Source organism: Halichoerus grypus, chromosome 1 (genome assembly GCF_964656455.1).
Source record: "Halichoerus grypus chromosome 1, mHalGry1.hap1.1, whole genome shotgun sequence".
Lineage (NCBI taxonomy): Eukaryota > Metazoa > Chordata > Mammalia > Carnivora > Phocidae > Halichoerus > Halichoerus grypus.
Genome location: NC_135712.1, coordinates 72,426,086 through 72,447,687, shown reverse-complemented (window position 1 = coordinate 72,447,687; position 21,602 = coordinate 72,426,086). Strand labels below are relative to the sequence as shown.

At 36.9% G+C, this 21,602-nt stretch overlaps 1 protein-coding gene across 8 annotated transcripts in view; it reads right to left on the bottom strand.

Moving 5' to 3' along the window:
• Positions 1-2,981: 2,981 nt before the first annotated feature.
• Positions 2,982-21,602, bottom strand: part of ATP13A3 (ATPase 13A3) — a 93,285-nt gene continuing 74,664 nt past the window's right edge. For 3 of the 8 annotated variants that reach the window (XM_078067836.1, XM_036114394.2, XM_078067838.1), the window contains 4 exons: positions 18,779-18,867; positions 15,339-15,419; positions 13,712-13,801; positions 2,982-6,446 (listed from right to left, as the gene is read on the bottom strand). In XM_078067836.1, the coding sequence (XP_077923962.1) occupies positions 6,249-6,446; positions 13,712-13,801; positions 15,339-15,419; positions 18,779-18,867 (458 nt within the window). In that variant the 3' untranslated portion in view covers positions 2,982-6,248. Of the gene's footprint in view, positions 6,447-6,483; positions 9,090-9,116; positions 9,915-13,711; positions 13,802-15,338; positions 15,420-18,778; positions 18,868-21,602 lie in introns of those variants that run through there. The other 5 variants (XM_078067844.1, XM_078067848.1, XM_036114396.2 and 2 more) reach the window with 5 other exon arrangements.

The following is a 21,602-nucleotide window of genomic DNA, read 5'->3' as shown; positions in this document are numbered from 1 at the left end:
GAAATGGTGCTGTACCCGAAAGCAACTGATCGGCTCAGGGCTTCGCGGGTGATTCAGCACTTTCTAAAGGAAGAGGGAAATGTCCTTGCATCCTGAGGATAAAGACTTTACCAGAATAAAAGTCATGGAAAGGACCCTATCTCAGAGGACATATTCTGGTTTTTAATGAAAGAAAGCTTCAAACTGAAAAAGAGGCCCTCTGTAACTTAAATCCTACTGTCAAAGCTGAATGATAAGAGCAGAAGAGAGAGAAGTTTCTGAATAAAATGGCACACTATGACTGTGATGCCAGGATAGCTTAGTGACACAGTTGGATCACTGTGGCAGCCATACCCCCGGATGGACCACATTTCCTTCGAGTCTTCCTTCTCCCACCACATTGCCCCAATTCTCTATTCCAGTTCCCCTCTCCCCCTTTGAGGAATAACAAGGCTAAAAACGTTCTCGAATATGTCCGGAAATGGCACCACAGGGTTGAAGGGTGTTAGGAAATGTCCAGCTGCTTTCCAAAGTAGCTGTACCAATGTATGGCGCCACCTACAGTGGATGACAGTTCCTGCGCCTCACAGCTCTGCCCATACTTGAAATTGATTTTTTAAATTTAATTTTTACCATTCATATGAAGTCATTTTGTCAGTGTGGTTTTTTCATTTCCCCCATTTCATGAACTTGAGCATCTTTTCGTTATTTTTAATGCCCACTTCTGCTTCATCTTCTCAGAAATGTTGGCTTCTTTTGCTCATTTTCCTATATGCAAAATATGTATGTCTTTTAAAAAGCTGAACTGTAGGCATTCTTTATGTATTCTGGATGCTAATCCTTTGTCAGTTATAGGTGTCAAGTATCTTCAACTAGTTTGTGGTTTGCCTTTTCATCTTCTTCATGATGTCTTTTGATGGACATAAGTCTTAATATAGACAAAGTTATCAATCTACGATTTGTGTTTTTTGTATTGAAATCCTCCTCTCCTCCCGGGTAAAAAGAAAAAAGTTCTCCTATAATGCCTGAGTTTTATAGTTTTGTCCTTTGTTTTTAGGTCCTTAATCCATATTGAACTGGTATTTGTGTATTATGTGTGTGAGTAGAGTCCAATTTATTTTTTTCCATTAAGATCACCAGCTGTCTTAGCCCCATTTATATACATATATATAATCAAATCCCTTCTTCCTGCAGAGCTAAAATGTCAGCACAGTCATGAGCCAACATCTCATGAATGTGTGGGTCTGTTTCCGGGCTATTTGATAATCCCCGCACCAACACCATACTGAAATAACCTTTTAATGTTTAAAGCCTGAAAATACCCAGCACTTTAAGAAGTGTGAAGAAACATTTTCATACTACAATGGTGGACTATACATTGGAGCAAACTTGTGGGGGAAAATTTAGCAGCATCAAGCAAATTAAAAATACACATATCCTTTGTCCAGCAGGTTCACTGCTAAAAATGCATCCTATGTCTAAGCTCATTAACATTTGTGCACAAAATGGGGCACCTGGGGATTCAGTCAGTAGAGCACCCAACTCTTGATCTCAGGCTTAGGAGTTCAAGCCCATTAGGTGTGGAGCGTACTTAAAAATAACCGTGCACAAAAACACTGCAGGGTTGTGTGTAGTAGAAAAGAAAAAAGAACAAGAAAACCAAAATGGCCATCAACAGGGAAGTTGTCATCGAAATTATGAAACATCTATGCAGTGGGATGGCTTGTGGACTTTACAGATGCTGACATCTTCGATTCACAGACCGATGTAAAACAAGGACAGCAGAGCATACATATATGATGGGGTTCTATTTGTGTAGATTTTAAATCCGAGGAAGACTTGATGTCAGATTCTTGTAAGCTCCTGTGGGCCTATTTCCCCAGGAAGCACTCCGATCAGAAGGACCTCCAACTTTTATTCTTTGAAAAGAGCAGGACATTCTGAATGCCCAGAAGGGTATGGAAGTTGCAGTCGGTAGAGGAACACTGTTGAGTCCATTTGCTGAAAAACTGCATGAGGTGTTGAGAAGTATTTTGAACAATGCAGTCGCTGGCTCCCGTGTTTTCGTGTCCTTTGAATTCTGGATTCACGGAGCAGGTTAGAAATCTGCTATGCTAAGAGGCAACTTCTGTACAAAAGTCACCCCGGCTTCCGAGGTTTGGCCTTTCCAAAGCAGAGCTGAGTGCCTGGATGAGACATGCTTTTCTCCTCAGTGCGGGGGAGACTCCGAGGCCAGGGCACTGGAGGGACCTCTGTGCACTCACAGAGCAGTCACAACTCCAACTCTGAACGGTGACGGTCTCATCCAAACTCCTCCAACTCCATCCTTCCCTGCAATACATACTCGAAACACCACACCTGGCAGTGACATGCGGGGGAGAGAGAGACACACAGAACTGTGCCCCCGCCACTTGTGTTACACAAACCTCTGTGAATGGGAAAAACTTGGGACTCTAACACCACCCAATCCATCCCACCACAGCCAGCCACATAGGCCACAGCAGAGGAAGCGCGCCTCCTGTAGGACCCATGATACCCAGAAGGACCTCTCACCCCGGCACAAAGGCAACACTAGTCCTGCCTTCTCAGGGGTTTCTAGGACCAGTGGTTAGTTCCACAGTTTTTCTCTCCTTGGGAGTGCTCCTTTTGCACCCACGGCTGCCACTTCACTTCAAACTTACAATGTGTTACATGGCATTAGCTCTGCGTTTGATCTTCCCAACTGTTAGCAGATTATAAGCCTCTAGTCTTAACATTTCACAATTTCCCTTAGACCTCCTTACACTTAACATTTGGTTCTACACTGTATCTGACTAATGAATGGGTTTCCATGGGATGGTCACACATATGATGTGATATCTATGTGGAATGTGGTATTTATTCCCTTCAAAAACCCAAAGTTAAAAAAAGGAAGTGCAAAGTTATGAAGTAGAAAAATAAATCCAAAAGGGCAGTATTTGGCCAAAAGGCAAATAAATGTATAAGGACACAGAAAAAAAATGTTATTTCATTCATTTAAATTTTTATTTTGAATAGCTTCAATCCAAAAAAAGATTTCATAAGGTTATTTACAGTGCTGAATGTACAATTATGAATGTATGCCTTTTTGACATCAGGGTACCATTCTTGAGCAGCAATACATTTTAAAAAATATAAAGATGCAGTATCATTTCTGATATAAAGTTACTTAAAAAAAATCCAAAGTCTTAGGGAATTCACAAATCATAACAGGAAGTAACTATCTTATTAATTTAATGTGCACATAATTACCAAATTTTATTACATTAAAAATATGTGTAAATGCCCACAGACTGTACAAAAATTAACATCCCACATTTTGTCAAAAGTTCCCAACCACCTCCCACCATAAATATACAAAAACCTATTTTCAGATATGTCAAAACCGCATGCGTGAGATCTTAGAATGTTTTCTAAAGCTTGAATTTTGCTCTTTTCTGGATATTGTATCTATAGCCATTTGGGGAACAGACTACATAAACACTGATATGTTATTTACCATGCCTCGGAAACTGCAGTTATCTTCACAAACATGGGAGACAAAAGAAATACAGTTAAGACTGCAACAGTTCTGTTTAAATCCAAGTGCAATTTGGAAAGCTCTCCAATGTAAGAATTATAAAACTAATATAAAAAGTATTTCTTTTGTTGTTGGCTTAGCCACTTTTATTCAAGCATTATTTGCAGCATTGCTTTACAGCAGTTGGTGCTAGAAGATACAAAACATATAGTTACCACTATTTATATTTGAGGGAGAAAAAAAAGTTTAAACAACCCTGAGGGAGACACACATTAAAAATCTTGTTATTTATTTAAAAAGTTAAAAAGTTACATATCATTATTTAACAATTACTTTCCCCGGACATTTCTGTCCTTTAAGTATGTGCATAAATAAAATTTAAATCGGCAATATTTATTAATCTTTAATACATCAAAATAAGATATGTACAGATTTTTAAATTTAGGTCTGTATACACTCAAATAATTTAATGTGAAGTTCAGAATCAAAATTACTATGTAACGGTAACCTACAGAGAGAGAACTCAGTCTATCTATGGCACTGAGTAGGACCCACACCTGGATTCACAGACATTCTTCAAATAACATTCTGGAAACCATCAATTGCAACTTGAACAACCCACCTTGTCTATGTTCAAATCCAACTTCCTACAAATGCTCTTCCACCTACCTAAAAACCTCATTCCTTTGAAAACAATATGGACAAATGAGATATAAAACCCTTATAAAATCTAAATGTTAAAAAAAAGAAGGGTGTAAAAAATATAGCTCTTTATGATCATGCTCTTAAAGATGTTAAATACAAACGGGTAACTGGATTTTTAAGCTGCTACTTAGCAATTACTTTAATTATATGCTTCAGTATTTAAATCAGAGAATAAAATTTACAATTCTAGGAAACCACTTAAGAATAATGCTTGTACATATTGAAAATGAATATGGAAATTAGAAAATGATCAAGAGAGTAAGTAACTATAGAAAACAGTGCTAATTCACAGCTCAAGAGGTCTAAGATGCATAGCTTCATAGAATCATTCATGGAACAATTGTTCTTATCTAATGTGTATTAATATCCTATTATACTTTTTGATGGAAAACTTCAATTATATTTTTGTAAGAATCATCAGTGGCAATAGCAGTAACAGTGATCCTGAGTGTAACTTACATTTTCCTATAGTTACCTAACACCATTCAGGTCTCTGCAGCATACAAAAAGAGAACCACGTGGTTCTATAGTTCTGGCTAACATCTGATAAACTGGTAAATATCTATCAGGAAAATAAAGATCAGCTGGAAGTGGAAAGCACAAGCCTGCTACCAGTTAAGGAAGAACATAGGATAATATCACATAGTTTTAGGAGTTTAGTGTCCATTTTACAGCAATATCGGTTTCCTTGTTTATTATAACTCTGGGCTTTGCCAAACTGCTGGATCTTACCTAGAAAGGCATTTTTAAAGTTACTTTAATTTTGTTTAAAATTTAAACATAACCAGACAAAAGAGAAAGGTGAAAAATACTTTTCACATTTCTTTTGGCTCAATGAATGTCTATTCTTTAACTTTATTTCAATTTTCTTCCTCCCAGAAATTTTTACAACCAAATAATGCTCCTTTGTAAACATCCTTAAATAGGTAAGCTCTGACCTCTGGCGCCACCTAATGGCATAAAACAAACTCACCCAAGTTCATACTGCTTTGAAAAAGTAGCAGTCACTCAAAATCACTCACTCATTTTTAAGCCTCATTATTTACAGGAGACATGTATCAACCCTTAAAAACTTTAGGAGGTTAAAGTCTAACTCAAAAAACTAAAACAAAACAAAACAAAACCCAATGCACTATTATCCTATGTCATTAATTAAAAACATAGAAAATAAAAATATTTAAAATGATATAAAACCTGAGAGAAAAAAAAAGATATGAAGAGATATTAGATCTAAATCTACTGCCAAAAAAAATAATCTTTTTTCCTAGTGAAAATGGTTCTACAACATTTAAGTGAAGTGAATGATACTACTGACAGCAGACATACCACAAGATCCATTTAATAGCTTTGAGGGACATCTGAAGAAGGCAGTGAAGCACCTTGCTGATTAAAAAAATAAAACCCAGGCAGTTTGTACAGAAAATATAAAACCATAAATGGAAATTACCTGAGTTGTTCTATAAGCAACACCGTAAAACTCCTAGGCTATCAAAGGGAACTGGTGTATGTATATATGGAATTCTTTGGAAGAAATTTTGGAATCAAATGAAAATGGGCTTTCTACCTATTTTTACCGGAGGCGAATTAACACCCATTTTATTTACCAATCACAAATTTAGGGCCAGTATATAAACGAGGACTTTTTCTAATAAGGGGGTTGTGAAAATAAATTTAAATGGATAAACCAAGTCTCAGAAGCTAATATCTAAAAACCTATCAAATACCAACTTTCTTCTGTACCCTATATAAAGAGTTTCACTGAGGGTAACAAGAAAATTCTGGAAATATATATAATATGTAGTTACTGAATGAAGATATAGGACTTTACAGACTGATTATTAATTTAACTGATGGGCCAATCTTTTTGTTTTGTTCCGTTTATTAAAAAAAGAAAGAAAAAGCTCTCATATCAGCTACTATATTAGAAGGGACATAAACTGAAATGGTGCCATTCTGACACACAGTATCAGAATGTCCTAAAATTACATTTTCCTGCTACTAGCATACCACCGAGAGCGATGCATTGCTATGTTATGGTGATGATTTGACATGATCCATTCTCCTTAACTAAAGCTTTAGCTTCTGTTGTTGTTTGAGGTTTTGGTGGCCATTCTGGATCAACCAAGAGCTCCTGAGCCAGATACATGTACTTTGCCTTTGGTACCTTCTTTCTACAGCCTAGAGCCCAGGACAAGCAGCATTTTCCCCACCGATCCACTGACTCCTAAGAAAATAAGGGAAAAAAAGAACACACTAGTAGATTAAGGTCTGCTTGTTTTTAATAAGTTTTTTTTTAAAGCATAATACATCAACAGAAAAGAAAGAGGAAATGACTTCTGAATACAATAAATGAAAAAAAAAATTCAAGTTAAAAAAGTCAGCTTTCAATTATTTAGGAACATATTTTTTAAGATTAGATTTTTTTAAATTATCAATGCAATTTCATTTTATTTAGTTCTTTGCACCTATCCTCCTGTGTACAGATACATTTTTAAAATAACTTGCAGATCTGGATTCTATGACTCTACAACACAAAATATCAAATGTGTTAAGAATAACTTTAAACTATTCAGAAAGAACACATTTTTAATATTTAATATAGAAACCCTCATATTCTATCCCAGATTATACCATTGCTCCTAGCAATTTAGCCAGCTGATCATTTTTGGAAGAAAGCAGTGTAAAAATATTATTATTACTATTAATGTCATCTTTCAAAAAATAAAGCATGATAAAAATATTGTTAGGTCAAAAATGGAACTTAAGATCATGTTTACTGTCAATCACTTCTTTTCACATATTTTCATTAATATAAAAAATTTTTCTTTTTATAAATGGTTTCCCCTGATGTTCCACTATTGGAAAGAAGTACACAGAAAGGTATAAATCAAGTACTATTTCTTAGTATTATTTCATTATAAAAAGCTCTGCTGGCATTAAAATCTTTCTGGATCACTCCTGATGTTTTTAATGAATAGTGATCTTAGATAAATAATCTTTGAAGAACAAGAAGGCAGTCCCTAGTTATTATACAAAAATGTAAATTCAGTATTGTATGGTGATTAACATAATAAAATTTTTAAAAAATGTAAATTCAAAATAGGCCCTCAAGAATTTAATTGAAATTTAAGATAAATAACACTGAAATAAGATAAAACTAAAATGACTATACTGAGACCTTAGTTATATTCACCTCTGAAGAACAGTCCATTTCTAATTATTTTGGCTGTTGCTCCTTCAAAGCAAAATTTAAATCCCATGTTTTTTTGTTGTGCCATCAACATATAACTCAAGCTGCAACTAGGTTTAATCTCAATTGAAGTAATCTCACAAAATGAAATGTAACATAACTGAGGTAGGCATTCTAATGATGACAGTCAAAATGGTTTCATCATCAAGGAAGGCAAATTTGCTATAACATGTTTTGAAACATATGTTTCTAAATTGGCCAGCAGAGAACAACAAAAATACTTTAAAAACTCTTTAAAACTTTTAAAGGTCTTCTAGTTTATTTTGTCAACAAAACACACTAAGCTGCACTGGTAGCAGGAATTCACAGGCAAAAATAAGCTGTATGAGGTTGGGGGAGGGAGAGGGAGGGCACTGGAGATCATTTATCTAGTAGCCTCTTTACTGTCATAGCTAAAAAGAGTTATCATCACCTTAAAAGAAGTCTACAAGAAAATATCTGACATTAAGATACAAAAGAGACTAGATAATAGGATTCTTGAGGTGATTCAAATAACAAATACTATTGACCCTTGAACAATACGGGTTTGAACTATGCAAGCCCAATTATGCAGATCTTTTTTTTTTTTTTGATAAATATAGTACGGTGCTGAAAATGTATTTTCTCTTCCTTATGACTCTTTTTTCTTTTTTTTAAGATTTTATTTATTTATTTGACAGAGAGAGCACAAGCAGGCCGAGCGGCAGGCAGAGGGAGAGGGAGAAGCAGGCTCCCCCGCTGAGCAGGGAGCCCAATGCGGAGCTGATCCCAGGACCCTGGGATCATGACCTGAGCCGAAGGCAGACGCTTAACGACTGAGCCACCCAGGCGCTCTCCTTATGATTTTCTTAGTAACATTTTCTTTTCTCTAGCTTACTTTACTGTAAGAATATAGTATATAATACATACAACATAGAAAATGTGTGTTAACTGACTGCTTACGTTATCAGTAAGGCCAACAGTAGGCTATCAGTAGTTAAGGGTTTTTTTGTTTTTTTTGTTTGTTTGTTTTTAAGATTTATTTACTTGAAGGGGGGCAGAGAGCGCGAGTGAAGCAGGGGAGCCCAACGTATTGCTCCATCTCACAACCCTGAGATCATGACCTGAGCTGAAATCAAGAGTCAGACAGCTTAACCGACTGAGCCACCCAGGCGCCCCAGTAGGTAAGTTTTTGAGTAGTCACAATTTATACACAGATTTGGGGCTGCGGAGGGAGGGGAGTGGTTAGCAACTCTAACACCTGTGTTGTTCAAGGGCCAACTGTAATTCCTGTCCACATACACGTCATGTAGGCACATACACAGTACACCTTAATATTTAACCTAAGAGGAGACTCACTAGTTGGATCTGTCTTTTCCCCAAGGTGTTTAAATTCTTCAATGTAATTGTGGAAAAGATCATTGTTCCTAAATCAATGTGAAAGCTGTCACTTTTTATTTTACAGCCTGTAGCACTGTTAAAGGACCACAGGAAAAGGCTAATGGTGAATGCTGACTTTAAAAAAAAGCAAAAACATATAGGTCTTGTCTGTCCAGATTGAAGGGCAATGCGACAATGCACAGCAGGCTGAGTTAAGGAAAGTCACAGCCCAGTGTCTTCAAACTTAAGACACACACGCCTAAGTCCACTGTTTCCTACCTGTAGAAAGTGAGGCAAGCAATAAAATTAAAACCGATTTCATTGCAAACAGAATCACAATAGAAATCTTTTAAGGTGCATGTTTTTTAAAAAATCCTCATTTCCTCATTAAAAACAAGTACACTTGCTGTAATTTAGAAAAAACAAATTAAGTCACAAGAAACACTAGGGAATCCCCCTTCCACTATAATTAGAAACATCCTGCTCCTGTACCTCACTTTCCCCAAATATCATACACATAAAATACACTATAGGCAAGCATAGGTTTGTTAGATTACAAACACAAACATACCACATACATCCTCAAATACAATAAAATTCATTGGTAGAGAAAAGAAAAGGGGCTACAGGCATGCTAGAATGAGAAATGAACCAAGGGAGAGATGATGACAGTAAGAAGGGAAAGGGAAGCTCTGTGTCACAAGAAGGCAAAAAGGCGGAGCATCACAGGGCCTAGAATGAACATTCAGGTCTCCCCAAACATCTCGGCCTAAGTCCCCGAAGCAGGAGAACACTATAGCTATAGCAACTGGATCTTCTCATTTGCTCCCAAAAGCAATGGTTAAATAACCAAGCGTATCCCTCAAAGACGGGTAAGATGCTACCACAGCCCAGCAGAGAGACCACAAAGAACTTTCAAAAAGATCTACAGCTAAAATTCTCCTGCTTCTTAGACCATTCCAAACTGTTCATTCTAGAATCCCAATGCCAGTTTGCTTTTAGGAAATGTTTTCATGGGTAGCATGTAAAATATAAAGCCATGCTTGTGGGGAAAATGTTGCAATGATACTGCGGTTTTCATAGTAGTCTTCTTCCATACCAATCCTGAATATAAAAGACAATCAGAATTAGCGTTCTATCTAAATAAGTTCAAATAATATTCTAAGTGGCATAAAGACTACAGCTAATACTTGCTTTTCCCTGCAAAAGGAAAACATAATCAGGCACAAATCCTCAGGCAGGATTAAACTACATGATGACATGATCCTAGGTCCACATCTACCACTAAGTGGCCTCAGTTTACCAGACACAGGATACTAACAAATGCTTCTTAGTAAGATAATATGCAGCACAGATCTTCCTAAACAGGGGTAAAGCTTTATAGAAAACTCTTCCTGAAATCAGAAACCCTGAGTTTCAACTCCCAACTCTGTCATTCATTAGATGCATAACGACTTGGCAAGTCAACTGAATGTTGCTTCTTTATGTATAAAGTGAAGTTAGAGGGGTGCCTGGGTGGCTCAGTCGTTAAGCGTCTGCCTTCGCCTCGGGTCGTGATCCCAGAGTCCTGGGATCGAGCCCCGCATCGGACTCCCTGCTCGGCGGGAAGCCTGCTTCTCCCTCTCCCACTCCCCCTGCTTGTGTTCCCTCTCTCACTGCGTCTCTGTCAAATAAATAAATAAAATCTTAAAAAAAAAAAAAAAAAAGTGAAGTTAGAAATACCTTAACATTTGGGAGGATGCTGGAGGTGTTGTACAGTGTGCCTTGTAGATCACCAGATATTTTAGAAAAAGTTATGAGAGATTTTCAGATAGGGCTCTTGACTTCCCAATCCAAATCTCTAAGACCTGGTGCCTAATCTAGGGCCTCTAGCTTTGAAACTTTCAACCCAACTCAGTGGCCCTTGGGTCTATATGGTAAGGAAGGAAAAAAAAAGAAATAGGGTTTTTCTTCCCCCCAGAATTAATATAGATGGTTGGGAGCTGCAGTCTGACAAGATCCATGGGATTCTTGGAAGAAAAGAGCACAGAGCAGGCAGACGTGGAATGAGAGTTTGTGGCAGAGCAGAATTACAGTGGCCACGGAAGTCCTTGATGGAGCAGGTTACTCTCACCTCTACTTTCTTTTTCACCTTCAACCTTGGCACTAGTGACATCTTGGACTAAAAATTCTTTGTGGTGAGGCTCCTGGATGGTTAAGCATCCAACCCTTGATTTCAGCTTGGGTCATGATCTCAGGAGTCTTGGGATCCAGTCCCATGTCAGGCTCCACACTGAGCATGGACCCTGCTTGGGATTTTCTCTCTCCCTCTCCCTCTGCCCCTCCCCCCCACACACACACTCATGCACACTCTCTTGCTCTCTCTCCAAACAAAAAACAAACAAAATCTCTGTTGTGAGGGGTTTGTCCTGCTTACTATTGGAGGAAGTTTATTTAGCAAAATCCCTGGCCTCTACCTACACTACATGCCAGTAGCAACCCCTCTCCCCTCCAGCTGTGACAACCAAATATGTCTCCAGACACCAGCAAATGTCGGGGTGGGGAGGGGCAAACAGAACTGTCTCTGATTGAGAATCATAGCCTTATGGTAATATGACTAGCTGATTGGTTCTTGAAGGGTCACAAATATGAACAGTGAAACCACATTACACATAGAAGTGTCAGAAGATGAAAGTGTATCATTCTGTGCTAAAACATTATAAGAACGTTTTTCTTTTTCTTTTTTTTTTTTTTTTTTTAAAGATTTTATTTATCCATTCGACAGAGAGAGAGCACAAGCAGGGGGATCGGCAGAGGAAGAGGGAGAAGCAGGCTCCCCACTGAGCAGGGAGCCCAACCTGGGGCTCGATCCCAGGACCCCAGCAGGATCATGACCTGAGCCAAAGGCAGATGCCCAACCAACTAAGCCACCCAGGTGCCCCTACAAGAACTCTTTTCTAAAGCCAGTAATTTAAAAAAAAAATGCTTTCTTAATCATGACTACAGAAATTGAAGACTAAAATTCTTGTCTACTCCGTGATTCTCAGAACAAAGTGGCAAACACAGCAGATGTTAGAGCTGCCTATGCTAGACCACTCTCTACTTTCACTCTCTCCTCTGAATACTTCAGAGGTAGGACATCACATGAGAGACACAAACTCTTAAAAATGAGGACAGATACTAACAAATTTCTAGAAAAACAGGGATTTAGCAAATGATAGAATTTTCTCCCATTTAATTTTGGTTGAAAAGTGAGGAGAAATTTCCAATTCAAATATTTTAAAGGAGGCTTATGATACCCACTTTTAACTAAACAGGGGTATAATGCCTCCTCAGAACCTGTATTTCCTGTTTAAAGATTTTTTTTTTTAAAGTAATCTCTACACCTAACGTTGGGCTCAAACTCACAATCCCGAGATCAAGAATCAGCAGCTATACTGATTGAGCCAGCCAGGTGCCCTTGCACTTCCTGTTTAGATCAACAGTTAGAGAACTCTTTGGAGATGCTGAAAACTCAATGTAAATGTTTCCCTTGGCCCCGGGGCTTTGCCAGTACAAACATTCCATGAGGACTGATGATAAGAGCCAAGAATCTACACTTTGAAGTCCTGTAGTGAGGTAACCCAAAGGAAAAAAACTTGGACACAGAGGAGATTTAGCTAAAGGACACGAGCCCCTGATACAGCTGTGGCCATATCACTACACTGCTTTGAGAAAAAGGAACTGAAGCTGAAGCCAGACTCATGCCATCACTACCACAAACTCTCGTTCTTCATCATAAAGCAGTAGAAAAGGAAACAGCACTCCATGGGACCTCTTATAAAGAAAGCAATCTGTGACATTACTCTGGGCATCAAGCCTGCTGAATTACCAAAATAAAGCTCGGGAAGTTGCTACTTAGGTAAAAGAAGGCTAAAAATAAGTGAGAGGCACAACTCAGAAATGCCAGGGAATCCTCTTGAACTCTGAAAGCTTTCCCTGTGCCTCAGGATGAACGGAAGATTTAGAACTTACATGTGTAAAAGTGCATCACCTACCTACAAACAGCAATGGGTCAGATAACGAGGTGGGGAGACACTGTATTGTCAAGTTCTCTATACCCAAATGGGCTGGATCAGAGCGGATTCAATGGTATCAGTTTAAAAAAAATAAGACCCACCTTATATGTTACCTTGCATGTTGTATAAGTACATACATATGCTTCTACACACACTCTATAACATGTATTAGTTCTATACTATATGACTGTATGTTATAGTATGTAACTATACTTCAACATCCAAACACCAGGAAATGGGTTTTATTCATCTGTTTCTCTTCTTACTATGGAGCTTGAGTATCTTTCAAATAACACGCTACTAATGGATCCAGAAAATCAGAAGTCCTAAGCCGTGATTTCTATGAAGATATGCATGGTCTCTGAAAATTTTTCTGAAGAGAGACCTATGTTTGGAAAAGCCAAAGATCCACCCAAAATTAAGGCACAGTAATTGCTGACAAGAGATCAGAAATAATTCCTCAAACTTTTGGCCTCTGAACTCTGACTCATGAACAATTCCCATTTCATAACTACGTTTACATGAATCCCATTTAGGTTCTAATGGGACTCATGAAAACCGTAAACATAGAAACCAGAGAAAAATGGAAAACTTAACTCTCACCACTGAGAACAAGACCTTTATACATGGCGAAGATAAGGATTGGAATGGAAAAGAGACTTATGAAATTTCTGAAGTCCTGAAAAGCCTGTAACAAATGTTTGCCAAGAATTTTCTAGGACTCCTTACAGGGAATGAAATGCCAGGCATAGGGAAAAAGGTTGAGGCAACACACAACAGAACACCACCCTACATAAGGCAGAGCACACAACTAAAAGAGCCTAAATACACGTGAAGAATTGAGAGTAAGTGCTGATTTCCAACCTGTGGTGGCTGTGTGGTGGTGAAGCGATATTCTCCTTGTTTGTCTCGATTGAACACAACTTTCCAAAGGACCATGTCAAGGAAGAAGTTCTGAGAGATATTCATTCCAGTGAGTTAAGAATTAAAAATGACTAAGTCATTCTTTATTAATGTGCACATTTTAAAAGGCTCATACAATGCTGCATCATTAGTGAAAAACATGACTTGGTTTTCATATAGACAATTTCAGTTAATATTTGAAAAGGGTAAGGATAACAACAGAACTTTTTTTTTTTTTTTACAAGAAAAGCTTTGTAACAAATATAAATCACCATAAAATTCCTGATAAAATGGGAACCCTAAAATTTCCACAAAATATGGCTTTTATTTGAATCCTTGGGTCTTTCCCATATTAAAATAATGCTTATAATCTGAGTCTTTTTTCTTAACAATGAATTATTTTCATTGAATTAACATATTAATTCTGTATCTATAAATGAGTATGACTTCATCAGAGTCCAACACAATTCTTTTGATAGTGAGCAAGAATAGTAAATTAAGAGATTATGAGAGGATTCCCTAAAAATTGTTTTTCTTTAAATTTTATTTTAAATAACATTTGCGTGAATAGATGAACTTATACTATAGAAAAAGGAAAGCTTTTAAAATATAATATCTTGGATGTGCTTTCTAGTGTTCATGAAATAGCAAAAATACTTTCCACTGGGCAACTTAAAAAGATATTATGTTAATATCCACGCTGCCCACTCTGACCAAATTTAAATACCAAGTCATCTTTTAGAAAGATAACAAATTAAGCACAATTTCCAAGTCGAGAACTATTATCACCAAAGTATACACATTTTCCCACAAATTACCTAATTTTAATTCAAAAGCCTGCCCTCTGAAGAAACCCTTCACTTAAAAATCACAACCTTAGCTCCTTCTTCCATTTCATATATTGCTACTGTAGGAGTGAATCATAACAGTTCTGAGAACAGACAAAATTTTATTAATAAGCAGCAAATGAGAAGTTACTAGCTCCTTTTATAGAAGTCAACTTAAAGGCAATCCTAATAGGAGAATAACTATATAATATACAATGGATCAAAGAGGACTTAAGACCTCCAGAGGAAACTCAGAAGTAAATACCAAGGAGGAAGTTCCAGTAATCAGTGCCATTAAGTTCACAGCAGTCATTATTTTATACTTTCAATAAACTGTTATTAAAATTTACTACATTTCATGGAGAAAGCCCCCTCCTTCCTTTCCTACCTTAAATGGGAGATTTTACCGTAAATCACAGGTCTCTGGTTGTACACACCCACTCTGATTTTGTATCACTGGTTTACTAGTTTAGGGGCCACCTGAACACCAATCTTCTCCCCTTTCTATAGATCACTAATTTTTGCTATCTCACTGCTTATTTTCTCCTATCTATAAGAGTGCAGCTACATCATATCCCTTAATATGACAATTATCAGTTCATGGAAAAGGTCAGAAGACAGAGCTAAATCAATTTAACTAAAATGAGACTAAAACTCTTTGTGGGCTTCCATAATGTTACCTGTCCTCTTCCCCCAAGACTAATAAATCACCAAGAATCCCACAGCAGCAACGTAGCCATTTAATTATCTGAAATGCTTACCTCCACCATGATAGATACAAGGGCATTGACAAGAACAATCATGAGCATAGTTATACGCCACTGATATGGTACACACACTATCTGTAAGACAAAATTTTAAGTTAAAATTATAGTATGCAGTTGATATTACAGCATTATATCAAAATTTCAATATTTACTGAATTCCTATTACATACCAAGCACCTTCACATACATTATCTACTCAATCCTTAACAATGCCACAAGGTATATCCACTTTTCAGAGGATAAAACTCAAAAGTGTAACTCAGGGTTAAAAGAATAGGGTAAAGTGACTGAGCTTAGAGTCAAATCCTATTTACTCAGACTGAAAAGCGATGCTTTCTACTAGTTCACAAATTTCTAACAATTTCCTATTTTTAAAATAAAATCCTCTCTTTAAACAATGAAGCAGATACTGATTAAATAATGAAGTATCATTCAAAACACTATATATTGTTACAAAGACAAATTCATAAAAGAACTATACAAATCAATTTAACAAATACAGCCTAAGTTTTCACTTTAAAATCTGGTTAATTTCTAAGATCTAAAAAATAAAAGAAAAAATCCCATTCATGCATTCACCTATTAGTCAACAAATATTTACTGAGTACCTAAAATACTGTGCTACGTGTGGAGAAGTGATACGATCTAATACGTTTTAGAAAAACAACCTATGACTCCAGCAAAGATTTCAGGAGTGGAGACTGCTATAGTGATCAAGACAAGAAATGATGGAAGTCAAAACTAGTGATGGGGGCACAAAATAATAAATATTTACTTGGTCTCTGTCTGACACAGAGCTCTTAAAACTCTTGTAATTTCCTGAGTGATGGTGGCAACAGGAATATCCTAATGAGGCTACTCTTGGTGGGCTCCTTGATAGCTTCAGGATGGGGGCTGGTCACCAGAAAAACTAAGCCATGATTAGAAGCTTGGAGCTTTCAGCCCCACTCTCCCATCCTCCATGGAAAGGAGAGGGGCTGGAGACTGAGTTAATAATTGACCATGACATGATGAAGCCTCCATTAAAAAAAAAAAATCCCTGAACTTCAGGGTTTAGAGAGCTTCTGGTTCGGCCAACACATCCATGTGCTGGGAGGGTAGTACATCTCAACTCCACAGGGACAGAAGCTCTTATGCTCGAGACCCTTCCAGACCTTGGACTACCTGCCTCTTCATCTGGCTGTACATCTGTACCTTTATTATAAACCAATAAACATTAAGTGTTAACCTGAGTTTTATAGCAAATTATCAAACCTGAGAAGGGAGTTCTGGGAACCCTGATTTATAACTAGTCAGAAGTACAAGGGATGACCTGGGACTTGCCACTGGTATCTGAAGTTGAGGAGCACTCTTGTGGGACAGAGCCCTTAACTTGTAGGGTCTGTGCTAATTCCAGGTAGCTGGTCTAAGAACCAAATTGTAAGATACCCAGTTGGTATCCAGAGTTGGAGAACTGGTTGGTGTGGGGCACACATTTGGTGTTAAAAGTATTGCGAGTAGAGGAAACAATAGCTTCCCTCTAGCTGGCAAATGGGATGAAGCAAAGCTAAAATAGATTCAGAATCAGAAAATGGAGAATCTAGCAACTGACTGACTATGCAAAGAAAAGAAGACAAGGACACATATACACACTTCTGACTTGGATAAATAGTGGTACCAAAAAAGCAAAGACAAAGCAGTGTTGAGGGAAAACATGATGATAAGCTTAGCTATCAAGATGCTGAATGAGAGAACTGATAGGTGAACCATGCATATAATATTCAGTATGTCAGTGGATATTCAGTTTTAAAGCTCAGTTGTGAGATCTAGGCCAACATAGAAGATACCATGGGTGAAGCCGGCACTATACATGAGCTTATCCAAATACACAGAGTAACACGAGGGAGAAGAACAGAAATGTGTGGAACGCTAACATTTAAGGAACAGGAGAGTCTGGAACCACCATGGAGAGTAAGAACAAGGTGTCACAGAGGTAGGAAAAATTCAGAAGGGAGTACAGCATCACAAAATTGTAGAGAGTCTCACAAGAACGATTGCCTGGCTAACCTCTCAAATACTAGTCGTCAGTAAGGTTGGAAAAAAACTAAAAGGACAAGTCCACTGGATTTAAGAAGAAAGTTGTTAATGGCCTTGACCAGGGCAATTTCATTACACTGGCAGGGGTAGAAGCCAAACTATTTGATGAGTATGTGAGAGGTGAATCGAATGTTGCACTCTTTCAAGAAATAATTTGGCTGTGAAGCAGAAGACACATATGCCAGGAGAGAAACAAAAACGGGTTTTATTCTGTTTTCTTCTTTTGCTTAAAGTGCTTATCTAAATCCCTCAATGGGGAAACAGACACACTCATATACACACTGCTGGTTAAGACTATAAATGGTCAACCTCTTCAAAGTTCAATAACACAGCTGCTTGTACCTGAGATAAACCAACCCTGAACATGGGAAAATACTAGAAACAATCTAATTATTTTCCAACAGAGAATGGAGAAATGAATGAAAGGATACTCCTATAATGGAATACTATATAGTGGTGAAAATGAAATGCATGTATCAACAAGGACACATCTCAAAAATAATGCTAATGGGAAAAAGCAAGTCACAGAAAAATACAAACAGTAAGATACCATTGTCATACAGGTCAAAAGCAAGCAAAACTATCTCTATGGCTATACAGCATGGTAAGTGTATACTGAAAAGCAACACAATGAAGCAAAAAATTAGAATAGTGGTTCCCTCAGAGTGTTTGGAGAAAGGTATGCTATAGTGCCTTACTGGTGTTGGTAATGTTGCCTTTTTTTTAGGTTGGATAATGAGCTCCTGGGTGTTATTTTATTACTATTATGCTTAACAACTTAAATATGTGTGCATATTCTTCTATACAAAACAAGTATTTCATCATTCATAAAGCTTTTAATGAAAAGATGAACTCAGTGGACAGTGAAGAAGAGGCAGTAGGTACAGACTATTCCAAGAAGTAGGTTGAGAAGGGACAGATCAAGTAACAGGGTCAAAGTTTTTTATTTCTAAAGACCAAGGAACATTTGTTTGTAGATAAGGAAATGGAACCAGAAGCAAAGACTGAAGAAACAGGAAAGAGACATAAAATATCAGGAGACTCAATAAAAGCTGCTATTTCAATTATGTTCTTTATTCTTTTTAGGGTATATTTGGGTTAATATAACTGCATCTTAGAAAATTCAGAAAGAAGAGATCCTGGGGAAAAAGACCTTGACAGCTGAATCTCTGTCCCCAGTACTATGAGAGCAAAGGAGGGGGTAGATCATAAGCTCTAGCAAACTTCCGGAAGTCCCATTTGGCTGTGTCAGTATCACGTAATACTAACATGTCATTTTTCTATTACTGTTTTACTACCGCTATCCTACTTATTATCACCCTCAGCAACCAGTAGTAATTGATGTGCTGAACCCTTACCTGAAGAACCTGGTCAATAGAGGCAACTGGATGCAACATGATGAGTAATATGAAAACATACAAAATAATCACAGACACAACAAAAAAATCTGAAAAAGAAAGTAAAACAATTAAATTAGAAGTTCCTTTAAATAAAAATGCATATAATACAACTGGCATACTGGCAATCTTAAATTTGGCTTTGAATCTATCTATTTAGGTTGGTGAAGTATATAAAGTCTGTGTTTTATGTTATTTCCTAGAGTACAGTACATTATTTAGGCCCAAAAAATTCATTTATGTGATACAGAAATAATCAGCATTTATAAAAATAGGAGACAGACCTTTATGGACATTTATTTCTATTTTTCCCAGATAGATAGCTACTTTATAAGATAATCAAGCCCATATATAATTCAAAGACAGGAGACTAGACTATGTAGAGCAAAATGAGATTATCATTTAAAACATGTATGCTCTAATTACTGTTGACTATAAAAGTACTGAATAACATTTATTCCCAGTATTTGGTATGTTATAATCCTAAATAGAAGCATTCTAATTTGACTATATTTCTGTTAAGTGAATCCCACTTTCTCAATGACTTCCTCTGTAAAAATATTTCCACAGAAAATGTTAGCTAAAACCCAGAAACTGAGTTGATTTACTATTTTAAACATGGGCTAACCCGCGTGCTGCAGTAGCTAGGAATGGTAAATTCAATCCAGCAGTACCTTGCATTAACTTTCCTAACTCAAAAATAAAACTCCCCACTTATGGCCATTTTGTTAACTGTGTACATACATGCATACATTTGCACATATACAAGCATACTCTTATATAATGAGCCTTAAGGTTCAGAAATTTCCCCATTATAATATCCCCCAATTTTTTTCCCTTTTTTTTTTTTGGCCTGGATATTTATTTACAAGTTCTTATTTGAGGTCATCTTGAAACTTAAATTTTACTAGTACCATGTAAAACCAAAATTTTATGATAAAGCCTTCAGATTGGGTAAAAAAGTTAATATCCTATTTTATGGACTGTAAAAGAGGGATCTCATACTATTTTTAAATGTAGGAGTCAAATCATTTATAAATATAAACACTGTTAGTATGTCAGTTCAAAACCACAGGCCAATATTTACTGTCCTGTAGAAATAACATTATATTATATATTGTTTTATATATTTAATATACATATTTATTGTTCTAACAACTTAGGCTGGAAGTTATATTAACATTCATGCCAAAGCGGGGAAACTTTTATTATGAGTCACTGACCAACAGGATGAAAAATTTGGGACCCATGTTAGATTTTTAAAAACTTCTTCTTAGACTTTTATTTTTTAAAACACACTACTAAACTGTAAACAGGAAATATAACATTCTGTTCAATAAATGTAGCAACCAAAGCAATATGTAAGTTAATTCAAATAGTTATTGTGGTCAGTTAAAGAAAAAGTGTTTAGAAAGTGCTAGTTGGAAGTACAGAAACACACAAAAGACAAAATCAGAAAAAGGACAAGAAGAAATGGTCAGAATACAAAAGCCAGAGACTACAAATGCCAGAATACAAATAGAGAGACATGGAGACAGAAAAAGTTATTTCAAAATAGTAATAGCCCATACCGAATGTTTTCCAAATCTTACTGCATTTTTACAGCTATAAGCAAAACAGATTTGCAATCTAGCTCCTGACATGTTGCCAGAAAACATTTTTTTACTCAGGCTCACAGACTTCTTACATCCACCTCAACAGTGTTTCTCAAATTTTCCTGTCTTTCTCTTAGAGCCACTTCCTTTGATCACACCTCCAAAAACCTGCCAAGATTTCCATGTGAAGCAGAAAATAAGTAATTAAACCTCTCCTTTGTTTAGCCAGGGGAGAAAAAGAGGAGCTATTCAAAGGAGTCTGACAGGGACAGTGCATGGCTGGCAGATGTATATAACCACTGAAATGAAAAGATCAGTAGAGAAACCAAGAATGGGAAAATCAGGTATTCATTTTCGAAAGCTATGGAGTTTCTAGTAGACTGTGCTCTCCACTCCTAGACTGTCCTAGCAATGCTACTTAAGTACAAGTAATACTCTTCACCAGAAGACAGCAATCAAAACAAATTCTGTGTTGGTGGTGACTGGAGATCAGGGGAGAATGTTCCTGAAGTTAAAAATTTATATTCTACCACAAAGCTGTGTGAACATGAACAAGTCCTTAGGAGTCAAGGTATTTTAACTAATAAGATGGGGATATGATGAGGATACCATACAAAAGAGCAGACTTGGTCCTTAAAATGCAAAGTATTTGTAAATTCAAGTTATTATTAAATATGTCCCAGCTTATGGCATCACAGATTTGTTAATGATACCAGATGGTTTTGATGGAATATGGCACCAAAACCAGGCACCAGAAAGGATTTCCTTTATATTCCCCTTAGTATGTGACTCAAAAACAAAACCTTACATAGAATAAATAAACCTACAATACTCGTTCATGATTTTGATATATACTTCTCTTGCTGTTCCTTCCTCAAAAATATGAACTGGGGTCTTCTGACCTATAACCACAAGTTTCAAATCTTTTTATTCCTAACCCCACTTCCTAACTCAGTTTCTTGTCTTTGAAAGGCCACCTTATCCTGTAGGGCCTCTAGGTATCTGTTCTAACCAATTCAGGCATGGCAGGGGAACAGGAAAAAATGCAGAGACCCTGTAGAGGAGGAGATACTGGCAGCTCAGTAGTGGTATCTTCACAGACTGAGAAAGGACTTGGATGTCACAAGCAGGAAGTTATAGGAGGCAAGTAAGAAACTGTAGCAAAAACCGAAGCCAAATCCCAAGAGATC